Genomic DNA, 22997 nt, shown 5'->3' on the forward strand with positions numbered 1-22997 from the left:
GTGGTGGTGGAATAAACCGATGAAAAATAACATGTTAATTAGTGAGCTCCAGGGGTGCTAGTTGGCAGATTTATTTATTTAGCTTTGGGCAGGACCAAGCCAACATTATGCTAAGCTAAGCTAACTGGCTGTAGCTTCAAATCTACTGATATGAGAGCAGCATCAATGTTTTCCTCTAATTCTGAGCAAGAAAGCAAAATTAATTTCCATACTCATGCTATTATATTTCTATATAGTACTGTACTACTTCAAGGTCAACTTACTAACCTCATCTGAGCTTTCAATCGAATCTCATGGGTTAATTAGGTGATTGAGTTCATATATTAGTTGAGTTGCTTATTTGTCATGGGCAACTCAGTAAAATCCTTCTGCTCATGAAGACCATACGACACAGTTAAAAGCTCTGGAAGAAGGGGGGTAAATGGCCCTTGATTTTTTTTTTTGCATCAATCCATGTTTTAGGTATATATTGTATATTTGACATTCTTATATGAGATCAATGTCTTGTTGTCAGAGGCTGTGGATAAAAACATGGCCCAAAGACAAATAATTGACTCAGCATCAAGTTCTGTGTTTTGTTTACCTTCAGTCATATTTGTATGACTCCAACATAAATAATTGGTTTTCAATACTTTTGGTAGACACATGCAGCCCTGGGAAGAAATACAAAAACTTGCATCACTGTGATTTTTATTTTTTCTGTGACAAATTACAAGTGTACATTATAAAGTGACAGCCTGGTTGTCAAGATGACTGATTTCTCAGAAGCATGTTTTAGATTCATGGAGCCATTAGTTGCTATTAGACAAATCAATTTCGAATCAGAGGTTCCGGTAACATAATGGATGGAAGTTAAGTCATATGTGATGTATGACGTAAGTCGTTATATGGCGATAGAAAGTCAGTGCTGGAGAAGTCAGCCTCCTCAAAAGTTTGGTTTTCTGTTTATTAGTGTAAACTCGGGCACTAATAAACTAGTTCAAAGATCAGGTGCCACAGGTTCTTCCACCCCCAGTTACATTTTGTAGTTTGGAAACGTGTGGTGCAAAAAAAAAAAAAAAAAATTCTACTTTTACCACCAATGTGAGTGTAGTCAGATTTTTACTATTTTTTCACATTAAGCAGGAGGGAAGTCCACAGTCCAAGAGTCAAGATAGTGATGTGTGTCCAGACTGAAGGTGCAAATGTGTGTAATGAAAAGTGCACATACATGTCCCCCTCCCCTCCCTTTCTCTCTCTCCCTCCCTCTCTATCCTCAGGGCCGTGCTTCTATTTGCTCGATCGATCACTGCATCTCAAACAGTCGGTTTCGCAAATGAACAAGGTGTCACCAAAGACCATGGCCAGGATGACAAATAGAGCAGGGAACACACACACACAGACAGACAGACAGACAGACAGACAGACAGACAGACAGACACACACACACACACACACACACATCACCTCCCTGCTTCTAGCCCTCCTCTCTCCCTCCTCTCGCTCTGTTACATACACTAGTAGCTTGGTGTGGTGATGATGACCCCATATAACCTGCTGCACATTCAGACACACACAGAGAGTACACCACCAGCGCACATACTGTACTGGCCTCAATAATGAAAAGAGGGTTTCTCATAGGCTTTCTTATCTCTGCATGTTGAAGTGGTGTGAATGCAGCTGTAGTAAGAGCGATACTAAAAAATACAAGAGCATGAGTGTAAGAAAGGATTAAACAGTGTGTTTATCTCAAGCCCCCAGGAAAAGCATTGTGAAGTGATTTTGGTGGCCAAACCGGGTTACTACAATTTCTATGTTCATCTCGTGATGGCACCAACATAATTTTTCCCCATACACAATCACTAGAAAGTCCCCAGTAGTTAAATAAATCCGGCCCATACTTGGGCCACATGCTTGTTTTCTTCTGGCCCAGTATACGCCCGGTTCCACGGCCCGAATCTGACAATTGTCAGATGCTACTTCCACATCTGGAACATTTCTGGCAAGCGCATGCACTCACAAGCACATACATGCACGTACATGCACATACATGCGCACACACACACAGAAAATGTTCTGGCTTTCAGCCAATACTAGAGGATAACAGCTGGAATCTGCCCAGATGTGGAAGTATATGGGCCAGACTCTGGGCCCAGCCATATGTTAAGCGGTTGTAAAATGGTAAATACATTTTTGTCACAAACTATACATACTAGATCAGAATGAAGGATATTGCATTATATTTAAAAATCCTTTCTTTTGTCATTTTGAAAGTGAAACCTACGATGTAAATATAAACAATAAGGCATACAGCTAACCCCTGTTTTGCTTATGCTAAGCTAATGTTAGACTGAAATATCAGTGTGATTTTACATTATTTCTGCTCATAATTTGCATTTTTTTCTATTTAAATATCTTCTACGTGAATTATCAACCGGTGATGATGCCATTTTACCTTGGAAATGTAGCTTTAGCCTCCATCTTTAAGCTTGATGTGGTATATGTAGCTATCACCTGTTCATTTTAGACCCTTTTACATGGCTATTGTTTTAAAACCAGTCAGCTTTAAACATGAGAGAGTTGGACAGTTTTCAACCGACTCATGAAGCTACTGTTAGCCTTATTAGCTAGCTCGCTACGGCTGCTTACAGTTGTCATTTCAGCCTGCAAAAATTGTCACCGGCTGAGAATGAGAGCTTAACTTTTATCTGCCTCTGTCTGTCATCAAGGACTCACTGTTTGGAAAATTACAGAGAATTTCAATGGTAACGTTGCCACTTTCACCAATGTAAACTGCATATGTAAAGTGTGAGACTGTGAAGCTTGACAGGCCCAGTAGCAATAAAGGCTTTTTTTTTTTCATTCGTGCGTCTCATTCCCTCTCTCTCCCTCTCTGTGCATACAGTATATCTCTATTTATACAAAGAGTTTGAGTTTTTCCATTCCCATCCTCAGTCAAAAAGAGCTTTGCTTATCATATAGATCACATAACTTTCTGCCTGGATAATAGAGGCATGCCATCTTTCTTTAGTTTTCCCTTTTTATCCTCGTCCCTCTCTCTGTCCTTCTGTTTGACTCCTTTTTTTTTTTTTCCCTCTGCTGCTCAGAGTGAGCTGGGAGCCGCTAGATTAATCAAAAGTCTTTTGAGGGAGGGGAAAGGAGAAGAGGGGAGGGAAATGAAGGGGAGGGAGAGGGGTGTTGCCAAATCAATCCCACAAGTCAATTTGAGGCTCGAGATCGTCTGCACAATAAATAAACAAGGAGAAAGTGGAGATGGGGTGAGGGGAGGTGGGGTGGGGTGGGGGTGGTAGCAGGACACAAAGTTAAGCTGAGCAGAGGGCATCTGCAGGCCTGCACACTGCGCTGTCGCTCTGCAGTGTTGGGACTGTGCGGCCCAGTCGGTCTCCACTGGTATGAGAAGAGGATTACAGTCATCTGTGAGAAGTCACACAGAGTTTAGCTTCTGAACGGGCGCCACTCTTTATTCTGTCTCCTGTGTGAACGAGCTGACTGGATAAGAGCATTGTGATGCGATAGCTGCATAGGCATCTAAAATGGAAGTCAGGTGATGGAGGTAGTATAAAGAGGGACAAAGTCCACGAAGGGCTACACCTTTCGTAGGCTGCAGCCCCTGAATAGGGACACAGCTATAGTGTACTGTATATAGCACAGGTGAGCTCCGACAGGTGTTTGTGTGAATGTACTGTGCGAGCCTCGTCATAGACCGCAATAGAGTGCAATTAGTAGATTACCCAATCCCATATTCCATACTTCATGTAATATTATAAGTACTACTAGTAACTGACACATACTGTTTTCATGCTTTTTGAATGAAGTGTGTGAACAGTAGAGATCTTTTAATTTAACCTAAGCCTTTATTCTCCTACCTTTTTCGTCAACCAGGCTGTCACAGACCCAACCCACTACTACCCCATCATCACCACGACCTCCGGGCTTTTCTGGAAGATTCAACTAAGATCCATCATCCACCTGCCATGGCTTTCCTCCACCGCCACCAGTGTGTGGACTCCGGGGGTCCTGTCCTCTCTCCCATCTTCATATGAGCCTACACACTCAATAAAGATGCTTCAGATGGATAGAGTCTAATGTGTCTGTTGCTAACCTTGTTATATGGTTAAAACTTATCTCTTATATTTGTGAACTTTTTCTGTGGATATTTGCAGCATGCATACTTACTTTTAGTATATTCAATTTTGTAAAAAAATAAAAATAAAAATGTAGAAAATACACTATATATTTAGCTACAGTACACTACGTGTATATATGAGCATGGATTTTTAGAGGTACAGTAAATTTGTTTCATACAGAAATAATTAGCATCCAAAATGGTCAAGGCCTAAACTGCATGGCAAGGTCGAAAATGAAATTTTAATATTTATTTAATATTAAAATTTATATTAAAAATATTAAATACTTAAATCGACCTGATAAATAACCGACATCTTGAAACAGGACAGGCCACTGCGCTGGGATCAGGAAAATTACACTTGGAGAAAACAGCTTGATTTGCACTGGCTACAAATCTAACAGCCTGCGTCCATTCACACACTGTCATTTATGTTGCGCAAAAAAAAAAAAAAAAGAGCTTTAAAGACTCAATAGTAGATTAAATGACTTGTCGCTGAGCTTCACGCCTGATTTCCCTGGTGGTCGATGGCTGTGACAACAACTACCTTCATTCTCCTGTTATTTAACTTCCACCTCTTCCCCCAGGCTTTCCTCTCCATAACTGATTTTCTCTGTGCCTTTATCTGTCTTCCTTTCACTCCATCTGTCTTTCCCCTTTTTCTTCTCTTCTCCTCTCTTTCCCCGGTGCTTTCTGTCTTTTCACCCCGTCTTGTCATGAATTAACAACGCTTTTCTTTTCTCACTGTGGGTTTGTTTTTTTTTTTATACATCTCTCCATTTTTCTTCCTTATTTGTTCCCTTTCAATTCCCTCATCGCCTGCTGTCGTTCTCTCAGACTTCTGAAACCAATACTTTCCCATCGCCGTCCATTCATCTTTGTCCTATTTTGCCCTGCAGCCTTCTCTGTCTGTCTCTTCATCACTCACTCTTCTTGTCTTTGCCTCCCCTCTTTTGTATCCCCCATCCTCACTTCCCCTCGTTTGGTATTCCTCATGCTCTTCCTCTCATCCTCGCGAGCCCGATCTGCTCCTCTTTTACCTTTCCTTCTCATCTGGCTGAGACAGCTTTCGCATTTTTTTTTCTCTTTCTTCCTCCTTGAATGCTGCAGCTCTCACACAGAGCAAAGTTTCCCTCGTCCGCCTTTCAACTCTTTGAATTTTTTTCCCTCTGCCCTCTGCGAAGCGGCGTTATCGAGCACTGGGGGAAAGTTAGACAGAGAGACAGAGCAGACTTGTTCCAGAGCCCAGACAGAGATAAGTAAAATTTCCCCTCCGACAGTGGGAGATGGTAATTACAGTGGATAGTAGTCAGGGAATCAAGCTCCTCCTTATGGCTTTCCGATGTACACAGTGAGAGTCAATAGCTTTCATCTCTCTCTCTTTTCTCTTTGTCTGTCAAGCTGTCTGTCTCCTTGTCTCATTTCCTCCTCTCCAAAAAACAGAATTCAGAAAGAGCCCAAATCCAGTGACAACCACACCAGCAGCTCCATCCGTCATCTCTTAGTCACTACATTTATTCTCTCCTCGCTTTCTTTTATGAATTTTTTAATCTTCCTTCAGCTCTTTTGAGATCTGTTTCTATTATTACTCTTTCTTTAGTGACAGATTCTGTTACCTGTCGCGCTTTTGTTGCTCCTTCCGCTGTAGCTGTGGGATTCTTTCTAATGTCCCATTTTACTCTTGGATTAACCCCTGCATGGACACACAATCTCCCAGATTATGGCGTGAACATTTAAAAACCCTGAAAACCTATTTTCTCAATCCTCTTACCATGAGCTGCAGGATCCTACAAAATAATCTGGTAAAGTTTCAACTTTTTTTTTTTGGATTATTTTATATAAGCGATATATTGTCTGCTGCTTTCACTGGTTTGAAGTGGGTGGCGGGGGTGTGTGGGGGGGTCGGAAAAAGTCACACATTTCCCTGCACCATTTAGAGCCACTGGAGTTAGCTGTGAGATTGTTTGCTTTAGTTACCAGCACTGTCAATCAAATCTTTAAATAAATAATAACTAAGTCTAACTTAGTCATGAATACTTAATGTTATAGAGAAACACTTGAAAACAAGTTTCCAGGGCCTTTAAAGAAGTGACTCCCAACCCTGGAGTTGGGAGTTCTACAAGGGCGGAAATCTGACAGTTCTCTATTATAATTGTATGTTATTATAGGCCATTTATATTTTTTCAGATACTCCTCCAGTGTATCTTGTTTTTCTTTTAGGCTAATTCAGGCCTCCAAAAACTTCTCATGTAAAATGTGGGAAACAAACGTACCTCCACTCGGCTGCTTTGGTTTAAGAGGTCACATTTCCTATAAACTACTGGTGAATATCATGAATGTTGTGACATTGCCAGGAGGTGGACAAAGTACACTGCTCCACTGCTTGAATAAAAGGTATAGATATTCCTGGTCAAATATCTCTCCAATACAAGTCAAAGTTGTTCAGTTAAATTTTTACTTTAGGTAAAGTATTTAGGTGCTTCTTTTTAAAAAATACTTGAGTATTTACGTTTTCTTATGTCACCACATTGTTGTATTGTTCCACATTTACAGAACCTAATGACTCTGAAACAACCTGCTCAATGAACTGACTGTCTAAAGAAACTGTAGAATAAAAAGCTTGTAGAATATGATACAAAGCTGATAGAAATGGCCATTAAAACACAATTAATTTAACAAAAGGAAAAAGGACGGCCATTGTTTTGGCATTTATTTTAATTATTTTTTTGGCAGTGATGAAGTTTGGTTGCACGGTAAACGCAGCATACGTTTAAAAGGAAAGGAGTCTTCCTTTATTTCTAAAATTTCAAACATGGACCTCGTCTTTAACATCGTTTAACGTCTAACACATCGCCATCGGTAGGACACAACATGACTGACAGATGTTTTCAAAATAAAATAAAATTCATTCCTCTGACTAAAAGCTAAAAGCTTCAAAGTAACAAGAACTTCATAGAAATGCAGTGGAGTCAAAAGTACAATATTTGTCTTTTAAGTGTAGTCGAGTAAAAGTCATAAGTTTCCAAAAAATATACTTTAGCACAGTGCTTACTGTAACTGTCCACCCCTGGTTATTGCAATGTATTTTTGAGCATTTTGCAAATCATTCTTAGTGTGTTGGACTTCGATGAAGCTATTGATAGTACCAACAAAGACACCTTGGCACCCACAATTAACTATTTATGCCAGGCACATAAAGAAAAAGTCACATGCAGTGGCTTTAATAGTGCACACCATCACAGTTCACACTATGCATTTAATGCTGTGCAGACTTTTAGCCATGCTAGCAGCGTGACTCTAGGATGGCAAGGGTTGTCAACCGCTTTGGTCCGGACTGAAAACATCTCAACTCTTGGATGGAATGTGATGAAATTTTGCAGACATTCATGGCCCTGACAGGATGTGTCACAATGACGTTGCTGATCCCCCCCCCCCCCCCCCGACTTTTCCTCTGGTGCCACTGGCAGGTTGACGTTTGTGGTTCAGAGTGAAATGTCTCAGCAACTGTTGGACTGATGACTGTGCAATCATACATGGCCTTGTGACTAAAGGTGGTTTATCGGTGACAGGTTGGTTTCCTTTAAAATCACCATATTACCACATAACTGTAAATTTGAAAAGAGAAACCTATCTCAAGTATCTCAAGTAAATTTCATGTCTCTGAAGCTGTGTTTTACTATATAATGAGGTGAATGGAAACCTACAGCTGCCTGGAAGCTTGAGAAGTGCATTAAAGCCTAAAACTCTCAGTAAGCAGTAAAATAATAAGTGATTCCAGTGGCTACAATGTGCAAAAAACATCAGTATCGTCCTTTAATGGCTTTATCCTCTTCCACAACAACTAGATAATAAATCTCAACGCCCTCACCATACTCTTCTTTCCTTCCTTCATTCCTCTTCCAGCTTCATTACATAACAACCTGGAGGAGCCAAGAACGGGGGAAAAGAGAGGGGAGAAAGGAGCAGGGTGGGGGGGGTGGCAGCTCCTCTGACCTCCCACCAGAGGGGGGAGACACGGTGATCGAGGAGCCATCAGCTGTGTGCCAGCTGCTCCGGACTGGTCCCCATCGCTCCCTCACGCTCTATCTCCCTTTTCTCTCCGTCATCGTCCCGTTTCTTCCCCTCCCTCTCACTTCCTCTCTCTTCCTCTGCCAAACCCGTCTTGTCTCGCTGGCTCAGTTCTCTCTGGCGTGTTCCACTGTGCCCTCTTTCTCTTCCTCTTCTACTCTCTGATCCTCCTATTCTCTGTTTCCATCCCTTTGTCACGCTTCGCTTTAATATCCAGTCACTTCCAGCTTCCTGACAACTTCCTCTATCACCTAGTTATGGAAGCCCTGAGGGAACTTAGTAAAAAAAAAAAAGAAAAAAAAAAGATAAAAGTATTGCACAGCCATACAAAAGCTACTCTTGTCACTTTTCTTTTCGCTACTTCCCCCGAGGGCTTCCGTACCTCCCTTCCATCTTTTGTCCCGGCATCAAGTCCTACCTTTCAGACACGAGAACCAGGAGGTGAATGCTGCTGGTCAAGGCCAGGCATGTCGGGAGGAGAGGGGACAAGAGGAGGGTCAGACATGTAAACCATTCACCCTTGTTCCTCCATGCTCCTTCCTGCCCCCATGGAAGTCATTACACCGGGTCACAGCAGTACTGTGCATGCCTGAAAAGGTGTGTTTGCAGGTGTGTGTGTGTTGGTGTGTTTATCTGAACGTGAAAAAGGGGGCGAAAACTAGCAAGTTCACCCGGGTGTTGTGTTCACATCAATACCGTTTGGGTGTCACCCGAGTGTGAATGCTGATTTCTTCCATTGCCAGGAAAAAGCCTGATGTTAGCGAGTCTTAGCTGGTTTTTTGACCAGTGGAAAAGGGGCTTAACACTAAAGTGTCCAGACAACCAGTCCATCAGGGTAAAGGCCTCAGACATGAATTGCACCGTTGCGCCCTTAATTATTTATTTCATTTGCAACTGATGTGGAGATGACGGGGAGTGGAAGGTGGTGACAGGTTCATGTAGCATGCAGGCCTCAGGATTCCCAGTCTGAGGAGTGGGACATCATAATACCTGGATACAAGACATTTCTGTGGACAGTGAATTGTGAACAAATGTCCACCGTTTCTAAGTGAAACAGTGATGTTGGACCGAATCAGCACATATGACTGTCACTGCTAATAGAGTAACTGCTAATGCAGTACTTGTTAGTGACAGAGATCCCTCCGACACAAATCTGCAGAGGAGCATCCTCACTGAAATTTTGCGTGCGTCCAGTTCAAACAAAGTAGTTCAGATAATCTCTCAAAACTGCTGAGTAGTTTACAACCTGTCAGATCATCTAACTGCTTGTATATACAACAAAGGAAATTACCCAAGTCTCAATGATCCTGTAAGACCTATTAGAAAAGAAAAGATGTGTGTCACCTATCAGGAGGAAAAGATGAGATAAAGAAGTCTGTTAATGAATATCAACTAAGGTGATAAGGGCAGTAAGGTGCGGCCTGGCTAATTACCTTCTGAGATGAGTTTTATCTCCTCTTATGACTGAGTCTGCAGAGCTTCAAGTCTTGATTCAGATCAAGAGCTACATTTCAGATACTTTGCTTACAAAGTACATACTCCTAAATCAATTTGTATTGGATCAAATTACCTCCCAGCAAATCTGTGGTCACACACTGAACGGGGGGGGGGGGGGGAGATAAGAGGCCCAGTAGCTAATTTTTGCCAAATGATCCCCAAGCAGGTTAGTCCAGCCATCCAAAAGAAGTAAATGTGAAAGTAAGAAGCACTTTGTTGATAGAGTTGGTAGAAAACATGATCACTATTGGCTGTAAAAAAAAAAAAAAAAAAAAAAAAACAGGAAGAGGAAGATTTAAGGGGGAAATTGGAGCTACAATTGAAATGGAGTGAAACTGAAAGCTGTCTGGTTCCAGGCCAGTTTGCATTATACAGTAAGTCTCTTCTCCCCAGGAGACTACTGAAGATAAGCCTGACAGTCCACACACACACACACACACACACACACACACACACACACACACACACACACACACTTACCTCCAAAGAGGTACAGTACATGCTCACACAGCTATTTCTACCCTTTCAATATTCTGTGCAGCCAGGTAGATGATTGTGCTGCTGATTGATACTCAGTTACAATGATGTCAATCACTCAACTATTCCCGCATGAATAAATAATCTGACTCAGATAAAAAAAAAAAAAAAGTGCACAATTTATGAGTTTCACAGGACTTACCTGTCACTCCCCCCTCACACTGTCCCCTGAGAATACAAAGAGCCCGGGACGGTATTAAACCAGATCCTGGGATTGATGGAATTACAGTTGTTATAAACTGAACCGTAAGTCATACCCACACAAACACTTTGTGAGGTGACCCCACACTGACTGATGTCTAACACCCCGACACAACAGAAACGCTGTTACACAACAGCAGTCTTTACATCCATCTGGAAATGAGCCCTGTTCGCCTTCGGATTTTCCCTGCGGTATTATGTGATGAATATTTCAGATTGGACATGAGAATGTTTAAAGTTCAGCGTGCGGCGATGTTTGCCTCGGTGTAGGTGTGCTGTTACATAAGAGGGAGAGGTGAGAGCGGGTCTAATCAGTTGTGGTGGAGCTTTCTGCAGCTGATGCGGGTTCTAATTTAACCAAACCAATGTGAACGGAGGGTCCATGAACCTGGTGCCATACTGGCTCTCTCACAAGTTTCCCTAACACAACTGCAAGTTTAGAATCAGCAGAAATAATCCAAAGTCTAAGTCACATAAAACATGCTGTTAAATTTTCTTTCCAGGACATATACCAAGGGAAAACCTCCTGATAAATACCTGAAGGTTAAATCCGGGTTTTTCTAACTTGGTAAAAGCGCTGCTGCCACATGTATTCTGACATCTTCATAAAATGCTGAAATACAAACTTTATAGAGGGAACCACAACTGCAAGTGAAGGTGTGATTATTTTCCTACTCTCTGTAGATTCTAAATCCAAAATTGTGCTAACTTCGTGTTTTCCGTCCAAACTGGTGTTTTGACAGAAAAAATGCTGTCTTGCCACATCAGGGATATCCTATAATACAATATTGATCTTCCTGGGACGGTTGGAGGGAGTCCAGGGACTCTGGGGTTATCATGGGATATGATGTTTTTGGTCAGTAATCACCCAGGTGATGACCCCTCACACGGCGAGGTGTGTGTTTCTGTGCTTGCTATGGCCAAGATACAAATGTTCAACCACTGTTAAATCGAGGGGCAGTGGGAAAACCCATGCACATACATACATCTCTTAGCTACATGGCTAATACAGATGTCACTTTTACACTGAATTATATTATATGTGTGTATTTTTCTTTTTGTCATCATTATATTTTATACATTATATTACGATCACCATTTAAAATCAGATTATCACTAATCTGACAGACCGATTCAATGTAGAGACCATTTTGCAACATTAAAGCAGCTGTTGTGACCTTTTTCTCCAGGATCAAAGTGGGCAGCAGAAGACACCATTTAGCTCCAGTATAATAATGTGTATAGTGATTAAAGTATCCTGTAAAAAAAAATTCTATAGGAATCTCAATGTCGTGCTGACACCTAGTGCCTGAGATAAGCAGGGATGTTGGGAACATTAGAGCCAGGACTGGATTAGAAGCACTCACACCTATAGTATACCTAATACAGTCACACAGGTGAGTTATTCATAGATACATGAGGCTTGTAACTTAAAGGTCAGAATGATTGTAAGCAAAACAATTAAAAACATGCATCTGAAAAGCTTGCGTCTGTGCCAGGGATCTGCTGTGATTTATTACGTAACGCGAACGCATCCCATTTAGCTGGCATTCGCCCAGTGCACCTCGCCAAGTCTGCATACATTTTCAGCCTGATTGATCCTAGTGTGAATCAAACCAGAAAGCATAGCGGTGTTGCTGTGCATTCATGTGCCGTTGAGACGTTCAGATATATGGCTGTCCTACCAGGAAGTCCCCCTTTAAATGTCCTCTGTCACAGAAGCAGGGTGAAATCCCAGTGTTGCGTGTACTGACTGAGCCACGAAAAACACACGCCTTCTTCGGACTAACTGAAAGCGTCTGTGTGTGTCTGACTGTTCACTTACAGAAGGAGCTGCTTTCGTCCTTTGTGCCTTCCATGGTGCCATCCGGCAGCATCTGGAGGTAGAAGCCGTGTCGGCAGTAGAGCCGCGTGACGATGCCCTTCAGCTGTGGCTCTGCAGAGCAAACACAGGGTTAAACACACGGTTAGCACCCGGGGACACACATACACACATGTTGGTGCACATATATTAATGCACACACCTGCCTATGAGCGTACACACTGACTAAACAACAGGCGGGTCTTGATATTTACACTGTGAGACAGTCAAACAGTGAAGTGTGTGCGCTTGCATGTGTGTGTGTGTGTGTGTGTGTGTGTGTCAGTGGCTTTCAGCAGGATTGATGGGACCTTGGTGTCTGCAAAAAAGAAGCATCTTTCGCAGACAGCTTCAAGTGAGGAAGGTAAGCTGTTCATTTTGTGTGTGTGTGTGTGTGTGTGTGTGTTTGCAGCAGCTGCCCGTCACACACAATGAGGTGAGCACTTCAAACGTGCAGAACAGTCTTAGAGCTAAAGGACTAAAGAGAACCTACCTAACAGTAGGTTTACACTTGTTTAAACCTTTATACTGCCTGATTTATATTTTACTTTGCTAACTCCTGAAATGTTCAGTTTAAAAGGGATCAGATTTTGTAGGGGGGCTTTTTATTTTTTGGTTAATTTCAAAAATATTAAGGCAAATTGTTATTTTCAATTCACAATTGAGCTGTCATTTTATTTTTCTTCTGGGGTATCTGGGATCAGTTTTATTTACATGTACAGTCGAAAATAAATAGACATGAGTTTAAAGGAGCTATTTTGCTATTGCTACATGGCCAATGTTAGCATTAACAGCTGTTTGTCTACCGGTCTTGTCAAGAGCTTCAGCCATTGTTGTGCTTACAATACAAGAGGTTTCAATACGCCCTCTGTGCAGCTACTACTTCACAGTAGCCTGGAGTCTACAGTGACTCGGTATCAGAAAGTGATCAGGCGGGCCCGCCAGAGCGGGGCTAGCTGGTTAGCATGCTAACTTCAGTGGTAGAAAAGAAGTGATGGAAATAGAAGCAAAACAAGAGGGTTGCTTGCCACCACTGGAGACAGCTCTTGGTGAGAAAAGGAATGAAGTTTGATGCTGAACTCACAAAGTTTCTTCTAGACTGGTACATAAACAGCTGTTAATGCTAACACTAGCTGTGTAGCTCCCTTACACTGTGTAGTTATCTCTGTTTCTTATTCGCTCTCTTGCATGTAACATGGCAAAAGCTCAAGAAACAAACACGTTCATGCTGAAAGTTTAATGAACCATCTCCTCTCGTCTGTTTACCCCTCTCTCAAATACCAACTGTCGTCATTTACTCTGAAGCTTTCTGAAGCATCAGACTACTATTTGTTTCAGTGAGCCAATCAGGCATTTCCATCCGCCGCCGCCGCTCCACAGATAAGCTGACGTGTCTTTCTCTAACCTCGTGTTTGTGTTTCCTTTCTCAGGCTGCACACGCATGACTGTGGGGGCTCTTTCACTCCGAAGTGCTGAGGGAGACTAAATAGTGGATCAGAAGGAATGTCAGAATGCTGAAGTGTTTCCACAATCAAGTTTTAATGAGACGCATCAAATATGGATGAGGACAGAGAAGTACGGGGGCAGCTGGCAGTTGGCCCTCGGTTGACAGCAGGGGTATGTGTGTGTGTGTGTGTGTGTGTGTGTGTGTGAGAAAGAGAGAGAGAGAGAGAGAGAGACATGTACTGCAAAATATTCAGCCTGGCATTTACACTCATACAGAGACTTTAAATTGTCCCTGAAGTACGTGGAAAAAGATGATATAACACAAATAAATCTCTTTATGGAATTTTCTGAGTAAAGTTTATCTTTCTGGGTATTTCAAACCCTTTTTAATATTTCAGTATGGGCTTTTTTTTTTTTTTTTGTAATTATACTTAACACATTCTGTAATTCTACCACAACCACAATTTGCCTCAAAAGGATACTCCAACAATTTTGTATTTTCATTAGAGGGCTGATAAGAGATGGATGAAAATATCCAGATATCCAGACATTTAGGGCCAACACTTTTGGATCCTATGTTTCCCATAATGCAACCCAATTCTGTCTTTTGTTTTGGCAACATGGGCATAACAGGGCAACCTCATATTATTCCCCCTTGAGAGACTTCACACATCATTCAGAGATGGTTAACTCCAATTATCCCAGCACAGAAATGGAAATTCAGCCTAATTAACCCCATTTTTAATGTGTTACATTTGTGTAATACCAAGAACAAACTGTGTATAATTTTATTATTAATTGAATTATTTGTATTAGTGATGGTATTGGATTTTATTTGGATTAAAATTTCAGTGATGATGGAGATGATTGTTTTTCCTCTGGTTCATTAACACATCTGTAGCTTTTATGTTTTCGCCCAATGGGAGATACAGCAATTAGAAAGTCCCAATGAAAAACAACTTAGTGGCTAATGTGCACGTTTTTTTTTTTTTCCCCCTCCAATGAGCTGGTCAGTAGATGTAGATACTGGACTGAGATGTAGATGCTCGGTACAATGTGACAAGGGTTCGGTATGCCTCAAAAGAGCTACTTTGTGTAAGTGTTTTCCAAACACGTCAAAAGGTAAAAGTGTAAAGCCGGTCTGAACTGCCACACTCAAAGGGCGTGCTGTCACAGACTGTGGCAAGATGTGATGAATGTTCAAATAGGGATAATGGCAAACACTTTTCAACAGTCCTGCATGGTGTGTCATGCTGAAGCTCATTAGGGTTTGAGTTAAGCCTTGAAGTCTGTGAATTCGTCAAAGAAATACTAGTGCGTAATCCTCCCTTTCATGCTGACAGTGTGACCCAACATGTTTGGAAGCTTTTCATTGGAGGCTCGGGCCTCAGCAGCCAGATTGAGTATATGTAACTACTAAAAGATAAAAGCTCATGCATCCATCGCTGGCCGACTAGACGCGGAAGGTCAAACGTGGAGTGTGGTAATCTGTAATATCCTGAGTGTTAATCTCAAATTAAGCCTCAGACCACACACCAGGCCATGTGCTGCTTAACACATCTGCCACAGTGCAGAGCCGAGCCGAGCAACAGACGCACACACGGAGGCGGCTGATGTTGACCTTTAAGCGTGACTCCGCCTCCGATCAGCGCTGTTTGGTAACAGCGCTGTGATCCAAAACATTCAGAGGAAACGCAGAAAGACATGCAAGACTACTGGTGCATGTGCAGCGCCAACACACACACACACACACACACACACACACACACACACACACACACACACACACACACACACACAAAAATCCATGTTGATTAATCCAGGTAGAAGCGAAGGCTAAAAACCGAGAGGAATTACCTCGAGTCATACCTGAGGCAGGATGCGAGTTAAACTGAGGGTGTAAATGCGCACACACAAACAGTGTGCGGACTGTGTGACCGTTTTGTATGATTTATGATAGTTTTTATAAATTCATTTTTAAAACTCTATTATAATTCAATAAGAGTTATATCTTTTGGTTATAGCCTTGCTTTCTCCTCAAGAAACAAAGCTTCCACACAATGAATCCTGCAGCGTGAATGAAACCTTTATATTCTGATGTGCACAAAGTTTGGTCAATTGGTGGCACTGGAGGAAAACTCAGCGTCCATCAAAGACACTGGGATTGAACCTCTGAGGACTACAAATATCTCACTTCAGGACAACACATTCCAGAACAAAGTTACATTTAGATTTTGAAACATATCTGACCAAAATGTTGAGAAAGACAAGGAGAATTTTGTTGTTTGTGGCGCCCAACAAATTAGGAGGTGATCAGAATCATCAGAAATGATCCTCTGGGGATCAGGAAGGTTCCTAACCAAAGTCCATGGAAATCTAGCCAGTAAATGTGGAGATATCTTTGTCTAAAAGCCGTACTTGGACAGATGGATGGATGTTGCCATTAAATCCAGTGGAACCAGTACTCCCGTTTGCAAATGATGCTAAATTTGTATTTGTTTATTTAGCAAAATTAGTTTGTAGTAACGTCATACACCAGAATTGAATATGCATGTGAGTATAGACTAAAAACCTGCAGACTGAAGTGGAACAGATTATTTCGGAAGGAGAAGCTGCTTGTATTTCTGTCTATATTTATTTATATATACTGCATGTTCTACTTGGTTCAGCCTGCGTCAGCCACCAGAGGCTCCCATGGAATTTCAAGGTCTTTGAAAAATCGTCAGTAGAGTCTTTCAGCAATTTGGTCATGTACTTCCATAAATCTGGGGGCCTTAGAAACTACATTTTTATTTTTTGCAAATGTTGAAAATGAAATCCGCAATGGCAGAAATATCCTGACTGTTGGTCCCCAGTAACGGTTAAGGCTTTTGAGGCTAACACCGGGCCAGATAAAGCCTGGATCCAGCCTTGGGTTTAACTGAAGGAAGCTTTTAAAGCTCACACTGACATTTTGGGATTAAAGCTCCCATTTTTATTCTCACTATTTTCCCCAAAAATTACAGCTATTCACAGTTTCCCTTAGAGTTTTATTCTTGGAAGGATAGAAAAGCCTCTGAAATGGCATTAGGACCATGGGACTAAAACAAATTCATGCTCGTGCGGACTGCAATCAGACTGTCACATTTGAATGTATCCTGGGAATATTACAGCATTAGTCAACAGACAAAAGTTTTGTTATCAGAGTGCATCACATCCTACAGCACAAGAGCGTGTGGTGTGTGCGTGCGTGTTTATATGCATGAGGAGGGATTTGTGCCCATAATCCCACAGACATTCAACGCCAATTATGGAGTGACCTTAATAAAGAGCAGGATTAATTTTACTTATTAAGAATTTCAACCATTAAAGTCACCCTGAAGCCTCAAGTCAGATGACAACTGGGCGGCAGCAAGTGTTATTTTCACCCCCTGTTACACAGTGCAATTCTTAATGTGTGTGTGTTGGACACCTCCAATAGAATGGGCTTGGCTGAGGAAGCAGAGATGATCTGCCAGGGACAATATCTGTCTGTCTGTCATCACACACTCACGACTCACACAGTGGAAATATTTTTGTCTCCTTCCCTCCATCTTTCCCCTCTCAAGTGTCCTCTCACCATTTACAGTCCGGCCGAGGAGTAATGTCCGTACTGAACGATCGCAGAGGGCACAATTTATATCCGGTGCCAACTTTCAGTGCCAGGGCAGACAGTAGGTGCCCTGTACTGTATGTAGTGATGCAGAAAGTAAGGGTGAAGAGGACCGGGTGGTGAACGGGTGCAAAGCAATTGTAGTTCATTGCAGCACTGGATGTAAAATAAAAATTAGTATTGGAGGTAATTTGAGGTTTTGCAGAGCTACTAAACTTTTTTTTAATTTTTTTTTTTTTATTCACTACAATCACATTTAAAGGTGCCGTGTGTTTCCTGGTAAACAAAAAAAAGTTATGTTTGCATTCATCGTTTCCCACCAGGATTGATTGTGTGCATCTCTGAGGCCTGACAAAAGAGTTAAATGAATTTCCTTCCTCATAAAACATCTGCAAGGCGAAAGTTTTTTTGTTGTTGATGCTTTAGACTTCTGTTTGCTAGCTTGCAGTTTTCTTCTTCACTGCCTTTGTTGGCACGCTTGCTTTTTTTTCTTTACGCGTTAGTGCCGCCAACTGTGCAGCAGAACAGCGTGAAACCTGTGCTACAGAGTGTGAATCGCACGACTCACGCTCACGCATGAGCATCCTCATACAAACTAAATGTGACCCACACGTTAAAAACACAGCTCCATGAGTAGTCAAAAAACTTCACAGGGTACCTTTAAAATCTATATCTCTCTTGTTCACTTTCCTACATTTCTCTTTTCCCTCTGCCTTTCCTCTGTCCCTTTCTCTCCTTCCCTCTTCCTCAATCTCTCCCTTTCTTTCTCATCTTGCCCCCCCCCCACACCCCTTCACTCCCTCCCTCTCTACTTTCTTATTCTGAAAAATGTATATCCAATCAGCAGGGAAGTCCTTACTTGTGCTTTCTCAAGAGTGAAAGAAGGGAGTGAAGGATTGATGCAGTGAGAAAAGGAGAGGGAAGACTAGTGGTATTTGAGCCAAGCATCAATAAAACGTCACTGAACAGCTACACAAACTCTGCAGAATGACAGACAGTGACATGTCTGTCATTCTGCAGAGTTTGTGTAGCTGGGAGGGAGGGGCCAGAAGGAGGGAGGGGGGTTAAAAAAAAGAAAAAAAGAGAGAAAAGAAAAGAAGAGGAGACAGGGGTATTGGGGACAAGTAAAGAAGACATGATGAAGGAAACAGGGTGAGATGAGAGTAAAGCTCTATGATTGTACCACTATGCTTGTATATGTGTTTCCCACAGGTAGTCAGTTCACCTCAGCAGCACGGCGACACCATGACGACTTGTTATTGATGTTTCATTTAGCGAGTGCAATAATTCATGTGGGTTTTTTTTTTTTTTTTTTTTTTTTATAACCGGCACTAAAGTCTGTCAAAGCGCACGAAGCTGATGGCACTGCGACAATCACTGATTATTATACTCCCATCTGTTTGTGGAGGCGTCATCTTAAATGGCCTCCATTCGGTCTGCGTCGGCACCAACAATGTCAAACTCCAGGGAGCACAGATGTGCTACATCACTGAAGCATCACTGATGAATTATGGTCATTGTAGTTCGCTGACTGTTTCAGCGTTTGGCGGAATTAAAGCTTGAAAACTTCCCTGGAGAGAATCAGCAGTTTTCGCGCACAGCACTGATGAATGTCCATGATAAAGTTATGTAGAGACGCTTTTTTGTTTGTCAACTGTAAGGACTGGACTTGCATAATACTGAGTTCACCTTAAGAAGTTTTTAAACATCTGTTCTGTATATTACGATCAAATTGATTTTGATATCTTTCCATAATCGCCATAAACAACTGAGCATTTTGAGTGGTGACTACTGAATACTAATTATAACTAGATTTGAATAAGTAAAAGGGGAAAAACTAAAGCAGCACTTATCACTTTTCTATGGTGAACGTTTTGTTTTCCCAGCAGTCATGGGGGAACACGGCTGAATCAAAGCTTTATGAGAGCTGTGAAAATGAACCAAAACCAATCAGGTGAAATATGTTGACGTGTTGAGTGGGGTTGATAATTATCTGTGGTTTATTCACCACAAGTCTTCTGACCCATAATTAAGGTAAGAAATATTGATTAGTGCAACTCCTACTATAATTTAAAGGATATAGCATGCATAGTAAAAGCACTTGGTCATTTAACCAAATGCTGTGAGAGTCCAAACAAATGTTCGGCGAGATATCTTCATTACTTATTAAAAACGTAAATCCCGTCGTAATTACATATCATACAGAACGTGTTTGCTGTTGCAGTTCGGTTGTACACAAATATAATTAAATGGACCACAGTGCATTTCGAAAAAAAGTGACGCCAAAGGGGCCCCGACCGAGCGCCTGCATGCGACGACTTGGGAGTGACAAAAAAACATGCACAATGTTTGTGTGTGAACAAGTAAACAGTGCTGTTTCCACTAACCTCGTGATGGACGGAACGAGTGGATGGCAACGGCAGTAGCAGGCGAAGGCATTCGGAACACATAACCTAACTTTCAAACTATTCCACTGAAAGAAAACGGCACTAAAACTAACGGAAAAATCGAATGTATATGCATTTTCACTGTCAGAAGGCGAAAACTAAATAAATAAGGTGCCAAAATTTACACTGCTGCAGAGACCTTCATTAAACTGTCAGGCAGGATCGAACAGGCATATTGTAACACGAAACTCTCAGTCAACGGGGCTGACGGATTATTCTTTGCGCTGCCTGACAGGTGGAAACAAAGCACAGTTGAATATTTCAAGTAATTACTCCTTGAGGCCGAGCAACAGAGCAGCAGTAATTTACAGTTGCATGCTGCTCCTGCCGTAAAAAGAGTGTAATCTTTCCAGTCTGTGCCTCCACTGCTGTCACTGAGGGTGTGGATGCAAACTTAGTGTATCCGGCTCTTTTGCACTTTAATACTGCGGTTGTTCTGTTTGTATATACGTTGCCTTAAAGCCTCCATCCTCCAGTTTAGACCATGGTTGCTCTCCATCAACCAGTGGGCAACGGTCATTCCAGTGTAATTCTCCTTTTATCAAGTATAACACTTTGGGCAAATTCCTGCACGGTTGCTGCTATTCAACACACCATGCCTCTGCACACTGCTCCTAGAAAACACTTCTCAGCTTTGTCCAGAGTTAATAAGCTTGTTACTCCCCACTGACTCTAATATTGTCTTTCTCACCACTATAGCACGAGAGCCCGAAGCTATTAATCCACGGACATATGGATTTTACAACTGCTAGTATTTCATCCCGCAGCATTTATTGCATCCAATGTTTAAACGCTTGACGGCAGCCACACAAGCAACAACACATCCTGTATTGAGATGAGAGCAAGTGGAGTATGATATGCAGATTTTTTTTCATAACACAGTGAAAGCAGAGTTATTCTTTCATATTTTCACTCCTCCCAAAAGCTCAAAAAACATCTGGACTCAGGACGAGGAAGCACCACACGTGGTCTCATATTTTCATATTTCAACATTCGCATTACGTGCACAGCTAAATTGCATAAAATTAGGGTCTCACAGTGGCCCCAGCTGACAATGAATAATGGGGATAAAGGCCGGGAGAGCCTATATGGTAATGGCCATATTTACAAGGACCATCAATCATCTCCAAACCGCCAGCAGCCTCATCCCTCATAGGATGGAGAGGGAGAAAGGGGCGGGACGCCTTCAAAACAAACTGCTTCTCCCTCTTTTTCATCCGATCAGTTCTCTCTCTCTCTCTCTCTCTGTCTCGCTGCAGTCGGACTTTAGCTTTTAGGAAAATCAATAGTGATGAAGTGCAACCTTGCTGAAAGTGTACCAGCCTCCCACTTCAGACGTGTTTTTCCTTACAGGAGGGATCATGTGAATTACACGGCAGTGACATAAACTGCACACAAGGCTGACAGCACAGTGGCAGGCCGAGGCGAGGCAGCCAAAGAACACCCCCCCCCCGGCGCCGGAAACTGGACAAGGTGGAGGAGGAGAAAAATTGCTTAGTAAGGGAAGATCAAGTTGATATTTGTGAAAATGTAATTCTGATTCGTCAGACTCCAGCAAAGAGATCAATGCCAACGCACAACTAACAGCAGAACGACTTGAGAGCTGAGAGGAAGCTGACAGCGGCCAGAGTGTTTACATCAACCTAAAGTCTGTAGGCTGTAAAGACATTTTATGGAATTATAATTATAAGACAAAAAAGAAAACCATTGTGTGTAGTCTTTACAGTGGTTTTGAATGGTCACACTGGAAGTGTAAAAAAGGGGGGGGTGTCATTAAAATGGGAATTAAGGTTCATATTTCCAGACTGTGCCAACTCAAAGGTGTTCATAGACATTCACTCAGTTGCTCACACACACAAGTTAAAACTCTCTGCCTCTGCACACGCATGCTCAGTCACAGCTGAAGTGGGTGTTGTTGTTGGACTGAATTCCAGAGAATTACTGAAATTGTTAGATGTCGGAGCAGTGGGATTCTGACACTGTGCAACCGTCTGACAATCACTTGGGATAGATGATTAACATTTAGTTGTAAATCCAGCACCAACATGGAAACATTCGATTACATAGCTGCCAGGATACTAACTAACGGGACACTGATGATTCTCGCTGTAGTGAAACATTCACTGCAGCATTTTTCAACTTGATTTTGGTTTATTGCGACTTGGTCTTATTTCAACGGTTTTATTTCTCATGGTTACAGCAAGTGTGACAGGTAAAAGCTGAAGCAGGAAATTGGTCTGTATAGACCATGATGGATGTTTAGGAACACTTTAGGAAGAAGTTTCACCATTCACCTATATATTTTTCTTTTCTGCATTTACAAATCTCTGCAATCTGTTTGTTAAATATATTCTTAAGCCTGCATGAATGGATTTTTTGGTCACTTGAGGGCAGCAAAAACAAGCTTCATGTTCATGGACGTGAAACAACATTATCATTGGATTGGAGTCGAGTTTCTGTCCACTAAATAAACAGAAGTGCAGTATTCACTCCGTTCACCAGCTAGTTGCTGACTTTGTCTGTCTGCAGTTTGGTTCTGGGCCAAAACAAACCAAAACAGTGGAGTAGTGGGCCGGAACAATGAGCTAAAAGCTCTACAGAGATGAGGGTCGCCATTAGTACATTAGTCACCTGAGGGTGTCCGGAACATAACCAACAATGTCCACGGTTCAATTCCCAACCAGGGAACCCTCACTCTTATCTGTCTCCAGACTATCCCTTCTCTAAACGTGCAATACCTTTCAAGCCCAAGTCATGTGAAAAGAAAAAAAAAAAGATTAATTATAGTCACTTTAATATTACTGATAGGAATGCCAAACCCATTAAAAAATTATACTGAATAATGATTTTAATTATTTATTCAACATAATTTATTTTTATATTATCCAACACCATATAATTAAGTTTAGGTAACAACATTAATTGGTGTGATGAGGCACAAACTCTGGGCTCGGTCATGGAAACCACTGCGACATCCAAACCCCTGTTGGTGCTACACGTTGACATGCACGTAAATTGTGCGCCGTGGAATCAGTCGGCGAATGATTAAATGGAAATCCTGTGGATGCTGGGCGAGATAGATTATAACAGTGACGACGCGACCAGTCCAGGAATGTACACTGAGAAAAATGCTCATTGGGAACAAGAAACCACTTCAACAAGAAGTGACGCAACTCACACACA

At 41.8% G+C, this 22997-nt stretch overlaps 1 protein-coding gene across 1 annotated transcript in view; it reads right to left on the bottom strand.

Annotated features, from left to right (window-relative positions):
* fgf11a (fibroblast growth factor 11a) overlaps nucleotides 1–22997 on the bottom strand; it is an 85751-nt gene that overhangs the window by 26913 nt on the left and 35841 nt on the right. The window contains exon 2 of the mRNA XM_023396578.2: nucleotides 12255–12365. Coding sequence (XP_023252346.1) covers nucleotides 12255–12365 — 111 coding nt within the window. The remainder of the gene's footprint in view (nucleotides 1–12254; nucleotides 12366–22997) is intronic.

Source organism: Seriola lalandi, unplaced genomic scaffold (assembly GCF_002814215.2).
Source record: "Seriola lalandi dorsalis isolate HSWRI2012SDOR001 ecotype SW California unplaced genomic scaffold, Sedor1 jcf7180002054979, whole genome shotgun sequence".
Lineage (NCBI taxonomy): Eukaryota > Metazoa > Chordata > Actinopteri > Carangiformes > Carangidae > Seriola > Seriola lalandi.